The sequence below is a fragment of the Podospora pseudocomata genome (genome assembly GCF_035222375.1).
Source record: "Podospora pseudocomata strain CBS 415.72m chromosome 1 map unlocalized CBS415.72m_1, whole genome shotgun sequence".
NCBI classification, from domain to species: Eukaryota; Fungi; Ascomycota; class Sordariomycetes; order Sordariales; family Podosporaceae; genus Podospora; species Podospora pseudocomata.
The window spans coordinates 6,489,619-6,502,610 of NW_026946363.1; the positions used below are offsets into that span (position 1 = coordinate 6,489,619).

At 53.7% G+C, this 12,992-nt stretch overlaps 3 protein-coding genes across 3 annotated transcripts; 2 read left to right on the forward strand and 1 right to left on the reverse strand.

Moving 5' to 3' along the window:
- Positions 1-1,351: 1,351 nt before the first annotated feature.
- On the forward strand, positions 1,352-3,373 carry SEC2 (rab guanine nucleotide exchange factor S2; the record flags this gene model as incomplete). Its single annotated transcript, XM_062886548.1, has 1 exon — positions 1,352-3,373. The coding sequence occupies one exon, from the start codon at positions 1,352-1,354 to the stop codon at positions 3,371-3,373; it is 2,022 nt and encodes a 673-aa protein (XP_062749643.1).
- Positions 3,374-5,944: 2,571 nt separating this feature from the next.
- QC762_121130 (uncharacterized protein) lies at positions 5,945-8,021 on the reverse strand (the record flags this gene model as incomplete). The annotated part of the gene is made up of 3 exons (XM_062886549.1): positions 7,325-8,021; positions 6,836-7,267; positions 5,945-6,775 (listed from the first exon to the last, which is right to left on the reverse strand). The coding sequence occupies exons 1-3, from the start codon at positions 7,436-7,438 to the stop codon at positions 5,945-5,947; spliced, it is 1,377 nt and encodes a 458-aa protein (XP_062749644.1). The 5' UTR covers positions 7,439-8,021.
- Positions 8,022-8,298: 277 nt separating this feature from the next.
- Positions 8,299-12,138, forward strand: QC762_121140 (uncharacterized protein; the record flags this gene model as incomplete). Its single annotated transcript, XM_062886550.1, has 1 exon — positions 8,299-12,138. The coding sequence occupies one exon, from the start codon at positions 8,299-8,301 to the stop codon at positions 12,136-12,138; it is 3,840 nt and encodes a 1,279-aa protein (XP_062749645.1).
- Between the last annotated feature and the right edge of the window lie 854 nt (positions 12,139-12,992).

Consider the following 12,992-nt stretch of genomic DNA (forward strand, 5'->3'; position numbering starts at 1 on the left):
CAAAGCTCCGACCCGGAGATGGATTCCAGACCCCAACCCGCCTGTCCGCTCCATCAGCAAACGCTTTGACCAGCTGAGCCGCATAGCAGGGGCCTTTAAGAAATGCCATTCCAAACAAGAATCCCGGTTTTGGCTTGATCGATGACGTTGTTCAAATCTGCCAGTGAAAAAATTGTTGGCTGCCCATCGAACAAAGAGGGAGAGGCACATCAAAACTCGGCCAACTTTTGCTTTGCTGATATTGATCCTCGTAGGGAAGCCACAATTGCTGAGCTGTTTGCCGCTTGCCATAGCGTGTCATCAGTCAGCAACCGAAAGGCTCTTCCGGCCGGGTCAACGTTGGCTAGCCCGTCCGGCCGCAGGAGTCGGGCCAGCTATTGTTGAGCCATCCCGGCCATCCAGAGTCAAGTTGAATCAACCCCAAGATAGGCAGGATGGAGACTCCGACCCTCCATCCATTATCAAACTGAGCGATATCATCGGACTCGCCCAATCCAATCTCAAAAATCCACAAGCGCTTTTGTGCCTTCTTCGCACGTTCGACTCCGCTCCAAGCAATCGGGGACTGGGCAGGGTCCAATGGGAGCCGAGCTGACCCCTGTCTAGAGGCTGTAAATCTGGGGGCGCTTTTCCTTTTCAGCGTCTTGTGTGTCCTACCGTTGCTGCTCTGCACATCTTTGATGCTGCAGGTTATCACCTTCTCTGCCCGCATCCGCTTTCGCTGTCCGGAGACTGCTCCTCCTGCTGCATCTCTAGATTCCTCATCGTCTTGTTTTGGACAGCTTGCCTCCCACCATCGACTAACTGCGTGTTGTCCTGTTCCATTTTGAGCGCGCTGCTTAGGATACTCAATTTTTTTTTTTTTTCTCTTTTCTTCTTCTTCTCTGCTTATCGACGCATGCCTCGGCTGACGGTGGCCGTGACCGTCCGACAAAACACCTCAGACATTCATCTCGCTGTCTCACCCGCCGGTAGCAGACGCGATTTCCTTGTGCGGCCACGAGATCGAGTAACGGAGGAAGCAGCGGCCTTCTTTTGGTGATTCAAGGACCCGCCAGCTTCTGGTGTGGTCCTTCGCAAATCTCCCAAGCTGGATTACAAGTATGTGCACAACAGGGAACGCGCTTCGCTCAATAGTCCCCCAACGCTCCTCGCAAGGCGTCACATGGCCGTTACTAACAAGCTGTGGCAAAGCTTCGTTACGGTGGCCGGCTGGTCCTCGCATCAGCCCGTCCAGTCCGTCGGTCGCCCCAAGGTGGCCCACAACAGATCGCTCTCTAGTATCTTGAGAGCCGCCTCGCCGAAGCCTTCGCCGGGCCACGCCAGGGCCAATTCTATTGCCGAATCGTCCATGACCGCCGACATTGCCCGTTCTGTTCCCTCTACGCCCCAGCCGCAGCGACTCTTCTCACCCCAAGAACATGATGACGAGAACGACTTGAGCACCATCCCCGACCCTAGGAGCAGGGCGATGAGCCCTGCAGACCCCGAAACCATGGCCGCCCCCCACCATCCCGATCTCGACCAGGAGGTCGCAACCTTGAGCACCAAGCTCATCAACGCCATCAACCACCAGACGACTTTGGACGACAATCTCTCTGCGACGAGGTTGGAATTGGAAAAGGCCCGCGAGCAGGTTCGGCAGTTGGAAGTCCAGGTGGCCGAGCAGAGGGAGATGCTGGCAGGGGACGTTTGGGTTCGAAGGAAAACCGTCGAGGCCGAAAAGAGCCATCTTCTGGCGCGTGTGGCGGAGGAGAAGCGGGCGCGTGCTGACATGGAACAGCAGAAAAAGAAGATTGAGCAAGAGCTGGAGAACTTGACGGCTGCTCTCTTTGAAGAGGCTAACAAGATGGTTATCTCGGCCAAAGAGGAGGCTCGAAGAGAACAGGAAGTCCTTCAGCGCAAGAATGATCAGCTGAAATCCCAGCTTGCCGACACGGAAGCCATTCTTAGGTCGCAACAGGAACAGCTGGTCCAGCTGAAGAACGTTATGGAGCGGATGACGGCAGCGAATGAGGAGCAGGCTCCCCCTACCTGCCCATCGTCACCGACCTTCAGCAAATTCGAGGACTGCGATGGTCCCTCCGTTACCGTGAACCACCCGCACCACACCCATAGTCAGAGTCTCCCGGCTGCGCTTTCGCCGTCATACCCAACCAGCTTCACGCAGCTGCTACACCCGGTCCTTCGCACAGACTTGGCGGCATTCCGGGATTTCAAGGATCTTGTCCAAACATCGAAGCGGCTCTCGTCCCAGCGCACTCCTTCGAATGCTTCAAACTCTGGATTGGTCTCACTTGGGCTCGGTCTCGGGTCTGTGGCGTCCCATGTCACGGCGGGCAACCTGTCCAGTACATCTCTTGCGACCAATGCCACCGCCGGCTCGCCGGCGACCTCGCCGCAGACGCCAAATACCCCCGCTTCCACCGTGAGCACAACCTCTTCTGCCGCCGCGCCTGTCCTGCCCCATTTGAAGGAGACCAAGTTCTACAAGAGGGTCTTGACGGAGGATATCGAGCCGACCCTTCGATTGGACAGTGCGCCTGGCCTTTCTTGGCTCGCTCGCCGGAGCGTATTGACTGCCATGACGGAAGGAACATTGGTTGTTGAGCCCGCGCCGTCCACGACCACTGGCAGATTTGGCAGAATCATGAGACCTGAACTGATCCCATGCTCTCTATGCGGCGAGCAGAGGACTGAAGAGCAGTATCTTCGGACACATCGTTTCCGCACCAGCGAGTCCGACTCGGCACAAAACGCATATCCCCTTTGCAAATACTGTCTTGGTCGGGTTCGGTCTACTTGCGATTTCCTCGGGTTTTTGCGTATTGTGAAGGACGGCCATTGGCGTGCCGAGGACGAGGATGCTGAACGGGCCGCTTGGGAGGAGAGCGTTCGGTTGAGAGATCAGATGTTCTGGAGCCGCATCGGAGGTGGCGTCGTGCCTGGAGGGCATGTTCATCGAGGAGTCTCCAGTGTTGCGCCTAGCATCCGCGGCGAGCGAAGCCCCAGGCCGAGCCACGAAATCTCGGAGAAGTTTGCAGATGTACCCGAGGTTCCCGGACCTGTCGACGCGGCCAAAGAGCTGCCCAAAACGCCTGAGCAGCGCCCCGCAGACGAGACGCTGCCTGTTCCTCAAGCGCCACCTGCGCTTGACAAAGTGGAGGAGGTTGACGACGACAAGACACCACCTGCCGTGGTCGAGGACGACTCCAAAACACCCCCGGCGGCGATCAAGGACGAAAAACCACCACCCGCAGTGGAAGAGTCTCAGATTCCGCCACCAGCCCTTGATGAGCCTGTCCAGTCCCTCAAGCCGCAACCATCTGTCCAACAAGTCGAGGTTAAGCCTCTGTCTTTGACGATACCCTGATTGGCTGTTCATCTTTGCGAGCATGCCAATCCAGTACATAATTCCCAACCTTGTCGACACAAGTTCCAGCTTCGACAATGGACGACACATACGCACATAGCCCAAAAGCCTGGATTATAGGACATTTAATAATGTATTAATACCGGCTCACGACCTGCTGTTTTTGTTTGGTTTTCCTCTTGGGGACAAACGGCATATAGTCATAGATGAGCAGAAGCACATTTGGCGTTTCGGTCATACCATTCATTCGTTTTGTTTTTTTCCTGTTTATCTCTATCCGGTCTGGGCTTGGTACTGAGATTTCTTTTGGGGGAAAAGCGACCATTACCATTCCTGGCGTTTTTGGGTCTTTTTGTTTCATCTGGGATTTCCTTGTGTCGCTGCTTCAATTTTTTTCGCTCTCGTTTTTTTGGTTTTTTTTTTCTTTTTTTCTTTTCTTTTTTTGGTTTTTTGGCAAAGCAGATTGCAAAATCATGGATGGATGGTTGTGGTTGTGGGTGGGTAAAGGGGGATAAGAGGGGGGAAGGGGGGGGAGGGGAGGGGGAGAAGAACCCCTGGATTGTAAGGATACCTAACGAATGGATTGTGGTTTTCTTTTCTTTTTTCTTTTTCTGTTGTTCACCTTTATGCTGTTCCTGATTTTCCATACATAGTATTAGTATTGCCTGTCTACCTTACCATGAGGAAAGGGGGCTGAAGAAAGGGGGGTATCAAGTTTGGATGAAGATATGGTTAGATTCCCATGGAAGATGTTTTTTCTGCTTCCCTTTTGTGACTGTGTAATTAATGTGTTGTGTTACTTGTTTTGGTTTTACACTCTCTCCCTCAGGCAAACCCCAACTCGGGCCAAACCATAGACCTTGAATCTTCCCAACCTCGGGATTATTACTACTGTCCCTCGAACCAGGAACATGCGCTTCCAGAAGGAGCCCTTCGTATGGAAGAAGAAAAAAGAAAAAAGAAAAATAAGAAAGAAAAAAAAAGAAAAGAACCACTCGACCATGGAATCAAGCACTGGACATCAGATGTCACTGCAAAGGAATTTTTTCGCATCCACACTGCGGTATCGGTATGGAGAGTGAAAAATGAAATAAAAAACATCTGATAGATGACTTTGTTCGGTGTATGGCTGGTGGACGGTGGAGTGAGATTGGTAAATGGGGGAGGGAAGGGTACGGGATGTGGTGGAGCGCCGGAGGGAGGTGGAGAAGGGGGGTAGGTGGGCGTTGGAGAGGCAGAGGTATGCGGCAAGTCTTGTCTTTGCTGTGTTGGCCTGTTGTGTTGGAAGAAGAAGAAGAAGAAGAAGAAGAAGAAGAAGAAGAAGAAGAAGAAGAAGAAGAAGAAGAAGAGGGAAGCTCACACCTTGAGGGTTGGGTTGGGTTGGGTTGGGTTTTAGATTAGGGGGGAGTATAATGAAGCAAAAACCGCCAAGGTTTTGTTCGAGGTCCCGGGGGAAAAAGGCTGCTGAAAAAAATGGCCGGGGCTGAAGTTGATGGAGGAGGTGATGTCTGGTCGTTGGTTGTTTATGGATTTTATGGGTCATACCTTGGCAATAAGGGAAACGAAGGGTACGGGGGACATATCGACGACGGTCAATCCAATCACATGGGCTCGGCACCCAGGGCAGAGGGAGGCGAGCATTACCAGCGAGAAAGACTCGGGTTTAAAATCTAGGAACTGTTGAGCAACTCGTAAAACTCTTCAGACAGGGTGAGATCCCAATTCTACCTCACGACATGGTGTCATCCCAGCATGTTCAAGTTGGGAGTTAGGAGGCGAGGCTGTGCCACGAACTTTGTAAAAGCCAACAGAGTGGAAGGAGTGATGTCCAGGATGGGTGGAGATATGATGTGCTGTGAGATGTAGATATGGTGCTGTTGCGAATGGAAGAGTGGTAATAATGTGTTATTGTGGTAAGGGGGTAATGTGCTTAGTAATGTGTAAAAAGGGGGAATGTGTTAGAGTGTTAATGGAAGAACTGTGGAGCTAGAACATGGTCAAGCAGGCAACAAAAGGAAGGAACGTGTGGTGGTGATGAAGCGGTAACCTGGTTAGGGGCAAAAGATGGAGGCAATGTCTAAGTAAATCTCAGCATTTGTAGACCTTTGACATTGGTCTCGAACCTCACCGGGAAAGTAAAGAAACCCAAATGTTTATCTTCGACAGCCGCTATCACATCTATCGAGACTCTCCCTAAATAACACCGTAGGTGTTACTTTTACCCCTGCTTGACCTAACGCCCAGAGCCAGAAAGTGGTCTCTCGTAGACATCTTCCTTTTTCGCTTTGAATCATACTTACTCCCGCTCCCAAGTAGACATGGAATAACAACAACTAGTTCAACATGCTTATGCCTTTACATCCACCACCCAAACAGTTTGCTGCTCTCTCTCTATATATATATATACATATATGCCCAGTCATCCACCCATAACATCCCTCCATTATCCTTTCAAACCAGCAAAACACAAATAACAAAGCTTATTCCCGAGAAGAAACGTCAAGAAATGCCCCCCTCTGATACCTTTCCCCCAGCCATCACCCTGGTTCCATCTGTCCGTTTCCCTAACCCTCAAGCAGGCCGGCAATAATTCGCCGGAAAGCTCCCCCTAACCCCCCTCAACTCCCCCACCCACCAATCCTGGTCCGTCTGCGTCTTGGTCACCACCTTGATCCGCTCCCCTTCATCAAAACTCAGATCTCCCTGCCCCTGCCCAGCAAACGGGTACAGCGCCACAACCCACTGCTCCTGCACCAACGCGGGCTTCTTCGGCGGCGGTGGAGGAGGAGGCCGTTTCTTCACCACCAACCCCCCGTTGACCATAATACTTCCCACCGCTGGATTTGGCGAAACAGACCGCTCACGGGCCGGCTTTGAACGATCGATATTCGCTCCGCCGAGGTGAGACGCCGTGGTGAATTCTGTCGGGTTGGCCCACTCCGGTCGGCGGGAGCTGAAAGACGAAGGGGGTGTTTTTGCCGGGGATGGGGAGGGAGAGGGTGGTTTGAGGGCGTGAGATGATGGGATCCGCATGGGGCGGGGTTGGAGGCTGTTGCTGCTGCTGTTGGTGCTGGGGATGAGGCCAGAAGGCGTGCGCCTGTAGCCGTTTGAAGGTGGAGGTTGGGTGTAGCCGCCTTTGTGGCGGATGAAACTGATGTGTTCGATTTGGGATTGGATGGGGCTGCAGGCGGCGTTCCAGACTGCAATCACATCTTCCATTGGGGGTGCCGGCGAGGGGAAGTTGGAGTCCTCGCAGTAGTTGTGGAGGGTGGTGTAATAGAGGCCCAGAAGCCTGTTCTGGATGAGGACCAGAGCAGCGAGGAGGGGAGGGACGATGCTGAAGGTCGCCTCGACAATAGGGGGCAGCGTTTGGCGGAGGTGCTCATCTGCAATGTTGAACTCCTAGATGGGAATTAGTCATGAGAGATCCGAGAGCAACACTTGGCTCCGGGGCAGGCTCACATCAGCCACACGAGATAGCTCATCCTGATACTTTGCAAGAGATGCATCTTCCTTGGCGTTGCGTCCGGGTTTTCGTTGGAGCTTCAGCGTCTTGTCCTGGACCTTTTCGTAGTCCAGTCTTTTGTTCTCGCGCTTCTTGATCGTCTTGCGAATGGGGGTGATGTAGGACCGGGCATCCGTTGCCGGCCTGAGAATCCGTTCCTCAATGGCCACAATCTCTTGCAACAGTTCTGTCTTGAGGTCGCCATACGTTTCCTTCAAACGGAGAGTGCGTTCTAGCTGTAACTGAGGGGTCGGTGCTGCCTCACGGCCATGGCCATCCGTGGCTCCTACAATGGGATCATACAGGCCCTCGAACTCAACCACCATGTTGTGTTGCGAGTTGATCAGAGAATCCCACGAGTCTCTCCATGCACGAGCATTCTCAATCAGCTACTTCTAACATCAGTCATGATTGCATTGCCACCATCACGGATTCGATCAACTTACCGTAGCAAGAACCTTGTCTGCATCCTCATAATCCTTCAGGAGAACAGACACTTTGGCATTGTCTCCGGGGCCCTTGTTCAAGAGCTTGCCAAACTGTCTTTGCATTGACTGCATGATGATGGCGTTTCGACTTCACCACGGTGTGGATGCCTGGTGAGAATCCGAAAAAGGGGGAAACCAGGTTTTTGCTCGGCCGAGGGGCGTTTCGTTTGGGTTGCGGGAGGGGTCTTCCTGTGCAACACGTAACCTACGCCACATATGCAGTAGCCATGTGTTTTGTGGAAGGGGACAGGTTCAGATCCGGACACAGGAGGTTATCATGAGTCGTCGCCAGGCAGGATGGAAAGAGAAGTATGCAGAGAAAACCAGCAAAGGGGTCAAGGTAATTAATGTAATTTGAGCTGGCCTGTTTGTCGGCTGTAGGGTCTCACAAGCCGCAGAAACGATGGGCAATGGCGCGAAGGCTCATGTTCGTCCCAACACCACTTTTCGAGGCGCAGCTGTTGCGGAACGGGGCCTGGCAACTGTTTAAAAACAGGGTGAAGAGAAACAAAAACCGGCCCAAAAAGGTCAGTGATATGCGTTGATGAACAGTTTAGAAAAAGAGAAGGAGGGGGTTCCAGCCAACTTCCGACACACGATACGGAGTATTTGCCCAGCACGCCCAGGTAACGAAGCGGGAGGCTCCTGCACTGCCACGAGAAGTGGACTGCAGTGGGCGAAAGCCCCAAGCAATGGTCCGATCCACTGGCGAGCTTTCTTGAAACAGGACCAACGGGCAACGTTGACTTGTGTGAAGTCTTGCTTTTGCCCGCTGGCCAACCAATCATGGCTAGGAAAAGCCTAAATAGCGGATATCTGCACAGGCCTTGTGTTAGTTTGGATGGGTGGTCAAAGGTGGGTTGGGGTCACGTGAAGGCGCGCAGCAACGCGATCCCAATGTCCCCGCGCGCGTCAGTCGATTCAGAGTCCAAATGTGCTGCCTACCTGGCAATTTACTGGAATCACCCTCTCAATCACCAGTCAAAGGCTATGTGGTAGTATCGACCATCTCGACATGCTTTTCGACAATGCCCGCCATCACTTCGTCGGGAGCCAGGCCAGAGCTCGCCGGCGGTGGGAGCAGCGCCCCGGTGTTGGAATTTCTCTGTCTCTTCACCCACGACTTGCAAAGGAAACAAAAACGATGGCAGGATGGACGCCTCAAGTATCATACCTTCAACAAGCGGGTCATGGTGTACGATGACCGGGGAAACTCTGTGGGCGACATGCACTGGCAGCGAGACTGGGACTTTGACGAGGGCGAGGAAATCAAGCTGGATCGGGGAGGGGTCATTGTGCAGGTTCAGGAGTGTGTTGGGCGTCAAAACCAGGATTTGACTGATCTGTTGGACAAAAGAGCAAAGGAAAAGGAGGAACGTCAAAGCCGCACGGCAGCGAGGATGGCTCCTGCGGCCTTTGGACTACGCACGCCAGCAATTCCATCAAGGGTATATCCAGCTCAAATTGCCGGTCCCCGATCCCATCACAGGCGTCTTGACCAGGTCCTAACTCCGACGGGCCACCATGGACGAGCTCTCGTGTCGACTGAATCACCTTTTGAGCAGCGTCAGCGAGACCAGGAGACTCCTGATGCCAACCAGGAGACTCCCTTGGCGAAAAGGAGGAAACACGACGATACGCCCCCGAGCAAGCTAGGCTACGCCCAGAGTTTGTTTGGAGCTCCCCTCACTCTCTCGGCGGTACCCATGAGCTCAGCCCCTGTCCGGCGGCCTGCGGCATCAGCGACGCGGATGCATTCTGGCCCTGCGTCCTCCCAAGAAAATGATTCACCGGCGGGAGAGCCCGAAGAGCGGGAATCCCACCCGTCAAAGAGGAGAAAACGTGATGACATGCCGCCTAGTAAGATGGGGTATTCCCAGAGTCTGTTTGGCGCCACCCTCAACTTATCAGCTGCCCCTATGAGTTCTGCCCCGGCTCTCCGACGAACTACATCGGTGGCACGAGGGCATACAGAACCAGTCTCCTCTCAAGAACATGGGCCACAGCCACAAGAACCGACCAGTGGGATCCAGGAGATTCCAGTTAACCCTTCTGTACGAGCTGGTCTTTCACGGTCTACTGTAACAGCGCCTCTCTTGAAGACTCGTTTACCGCCCTTGGGGAGCGCCTCGAAACCTGCAGCAAAAAACGAGGCTGATAAGGCCCGCGCAAGACAGAGAGATGTTGCGGTTGAGTTTCCGGCGGAGGATACTCGCATGAATTCTGACCCCGGGGACAGTGATTTATCTGCGACGAGGAACCGAATCGCAGCGAAATATATCGACAGAGGTCAGATCCGTGGCCAGAAAGTTGCACCAAAGCCGAAAAAGCCACCTCCGGTGGTAATTCTTGATCACGATGATGATGATGATGATGATGATGACGATGTGGAGGGCGGAGAGGATGACACGAATCTCAACGACAAGAACCAGGCGCCTATACGGGACAAAGATACTGGAGAGAGTCGCACGCTTCCCAGGAACATGCCCAAACAACGTTCCAAGGAGCGCACGACCAAGACGCCCTTCACAAATGCAGCCCCTGCCACGAAACAAGCGAAATCATCGAAGAGCACAAGGAACAGCAAAACAAAAAAGGCGCAGGACGCTGGCTCTAAACTCCCAGTCGAAGATGAAAGAGCACCCGAGGGTCTTGGACTTAATATGACACCTGAAGGGCCAAGGCCACAGTTGCGTATCCAACCACGCCAGAAGCGTGGCCTGCTTGTGTCTAATGAGAAAGGAAACAAGTCCAAAAAGCCCAAAGTATGCCATGCTCAATCCCATGCCGAGTTGGAATACGATGGAGAGCCTTTTGTTCCAAATCCAGCGCATATGACCATGTTAGAGGAGGACGATCCGTTTGCGTCCTTTGTCGATGCTCCACAAGAGGCACAGACAGTCCCCAAGCCCAAAACACCGCCTCTCCTGCAAGATGTACATAGCTTGGGAGCCAGACACGAGAGCCTGGCAAATTCTCAGGCCAGTAATGAGGATCAGCCATCAAACATTCGGGCCAATGATGACCCATCTCTGGACTCTAACAACACTTTCTCCGTTCCTCCCCCTGCCGCTTCAAAAACCAATATGATGGGAGCCAATGACGAGGGCACTGCAGGCCTTTACGGCGCTGAGCGCTCAAGAAAGAGATCACCAGGTCAGCAAAGGACGGCCGATTTGGTCAAAGATACCACCCAGGATCGAGGGAGCACCATTCAACCTCCGGAGTTGCCGCGAGCCCCGACAAGACCGATCGCTGAACCGCAAACCAGCCCCAGGTATCTGCAAGACAAAATGACAGATGAAGAGGACGTCAGTGAGAGGCCTCGAGCTCGTCCACCCAGGAAAAAGGTGACATTGGCACTGGATGAAAGTGACAATGACAGCCTGCCAACTCGCAAAACCAAGAAGCGAATGACAATGGCATTAGACGAAAGCGATGATGAAAGGCCAGCAAGCTGCCAGAGCACCAGCCGAGATATATCGGTATCAGAAAAGAGTGCCGGTGAGAAGAGGCCAATGCGCCGCAGTAACAGACGCACAGCGAAAGCATTTGTTGGAAGCGATGATGAACGCCCGCCTACACGTCAGACCAGGAGCAACACAACAGTAGCAGTTTCGGAAGAGAGCGACAGCGAGGAGCTTCCCCAAGTCCCTGTGGCTCCGAGGCTAGCCAGACTCAGGAAGAGTGTCAAAAGCAGGGAAGTCATTGGCTTCATACCGTCGAGTTCCCCCGTCATGGAGGTGGCTACCGTAGCAGAGCCTCGGCCAGCCCCTATTCCGATTTCTTTTCCAGCTCCTACCCCAGCTCCTCTGCCCTCTTCTTTGCCACCTCTTTTCCCAATTCCCGGTTTGATGGACACACCCCCAGGTCTAGAGGCCAACGACATGAGCTCTCTGGGCTATTCCAATGGCCCGAAGGCTCCCGCGCCAGGAACAGGCATCCCCGAACCAGAGTCCGTGACTGTGCCAGTCGTACAAAGTCTACAAACCAGCAGGGTGTTGCCCCCTTTGCCCGCCTTCCAGTCAACAACAGACGTACCTTGGGCTGTTCAACGGGGCAACTTACAACCTACCATCACAAGCCGGGAAACACCGGTCAAGGAGTCTGCCCAAGCTCCCACGCCAGCCCACCTCGAACAATCTATCTGCGATTTCCCGAGTGGTGAGCCCCCGCACCACCATCTCGCTTCTGCTCCGGGGGCAGATAAGGCTGGGCAGTCTGCAGTTGCTCATCAACAGACCATGCCATCGCTCGACACGAGCTCGACTGCTGTATCGATGCGACCAGTTTCTGCCAAGGGACCGACTTTGATTGCAGAGGAAGCGGAGGGTGTCTCAAGGTCACGCGAAGCCGTCAGTCATCAAGAGGTGCATGAGAATCCAATTGCCGTCCCGCGGGATGTTGGGGTTTCTCTGGTTGCATCAAATAACCCCAACGGTCAACCACCGCAGGTTCCACCTGCTGCTCCTACTAGACCGAAAATCACAAACCCGGCCACTCGCGGCCGTAAGGCTGCCCTCAAGTCACACGCTGCTGGTCAAGTTCCCCAATCTATTCTACCATTGGAACCCGCCCCTGTACGGCTGACTGTGCGGCCACCTGAGACAGCACGGCCCGGAGCAGCCGCTGGCGGGCGCCCTAAATATAAGATGCAGTTACCGGGCTTTACCTCGGCGAAGGAGACAGCAAAGGACTCTGGGGTGGATGTCGGGCCTTGGAGCAGGGAGGCCCATGACCTCTTCGGGAGTGGCCGACCTTCTGAGGCTTAGGTTGCTGGGTTGCATACTAGGTCTATATTGAGGCTCATGGAGTGTGCAGTGTATGTTTCTTGGAGTAAGCAGGCCGGCCGGTTGATGTTGAATGGATCCAGGGACGCCAAACCCTGCGGGCGGACGGGGGCCATATTAGGAGTCAAGTCGTTGTACTGTTTGCTCTGGGTACATGCTCACCGTGGCGCCGCTGCGTTCAATTTGCTGGTCTGATTCGGAGCTTTAGTACTACGTACGAACTTATGTTGAGATGAAGTATTTGTCTACAGCATGGGCGCATCTTTGCACCACACTGAGCTCAAATGCTGTACACAAACCACCACTGTATCCTGCCGCTGGGATGTGCACTTCACCTCCTACCTGTTGGAGCCGGTAGACAGACACGAGAAAATATACATCCGGTTACCAAATCTTGGGTAGGTAGTTGTCCCCAAGGTGAACCATCGCACCACGCTCGGGTAATAACTGCCACTACCAGGCACCACGCAAGGGGGCCAGTCAACCAGACGGGCGGTAATGCGCATCCCGGTTGCCTAGGGCCTGCTGTACAACACTGTAGTCTATCCAGTCAAAAGTCATCACGGTACATCTTTCAGCTCGCAGAGGCAAGGCTATTTTGGATGCTTCGTGACCCATCCCATCAGAGCGGCAGCTCCCAAAACCAGCAGTTCATGTTTTTCGGCTACGATTCCCTCATCCGGGCCTTTCGACCGGACTAGCTGGGCCGACAAAGGCATGGATACCAGGTAAGGAGGCTATGGTGAGAGGAGGACCGCCGAAGCAGTGTATTTGCCATCTACATCCATTTGCATGGGAAAGGCACGTATGCCCTCCGACCTAGTCAAAACATACCC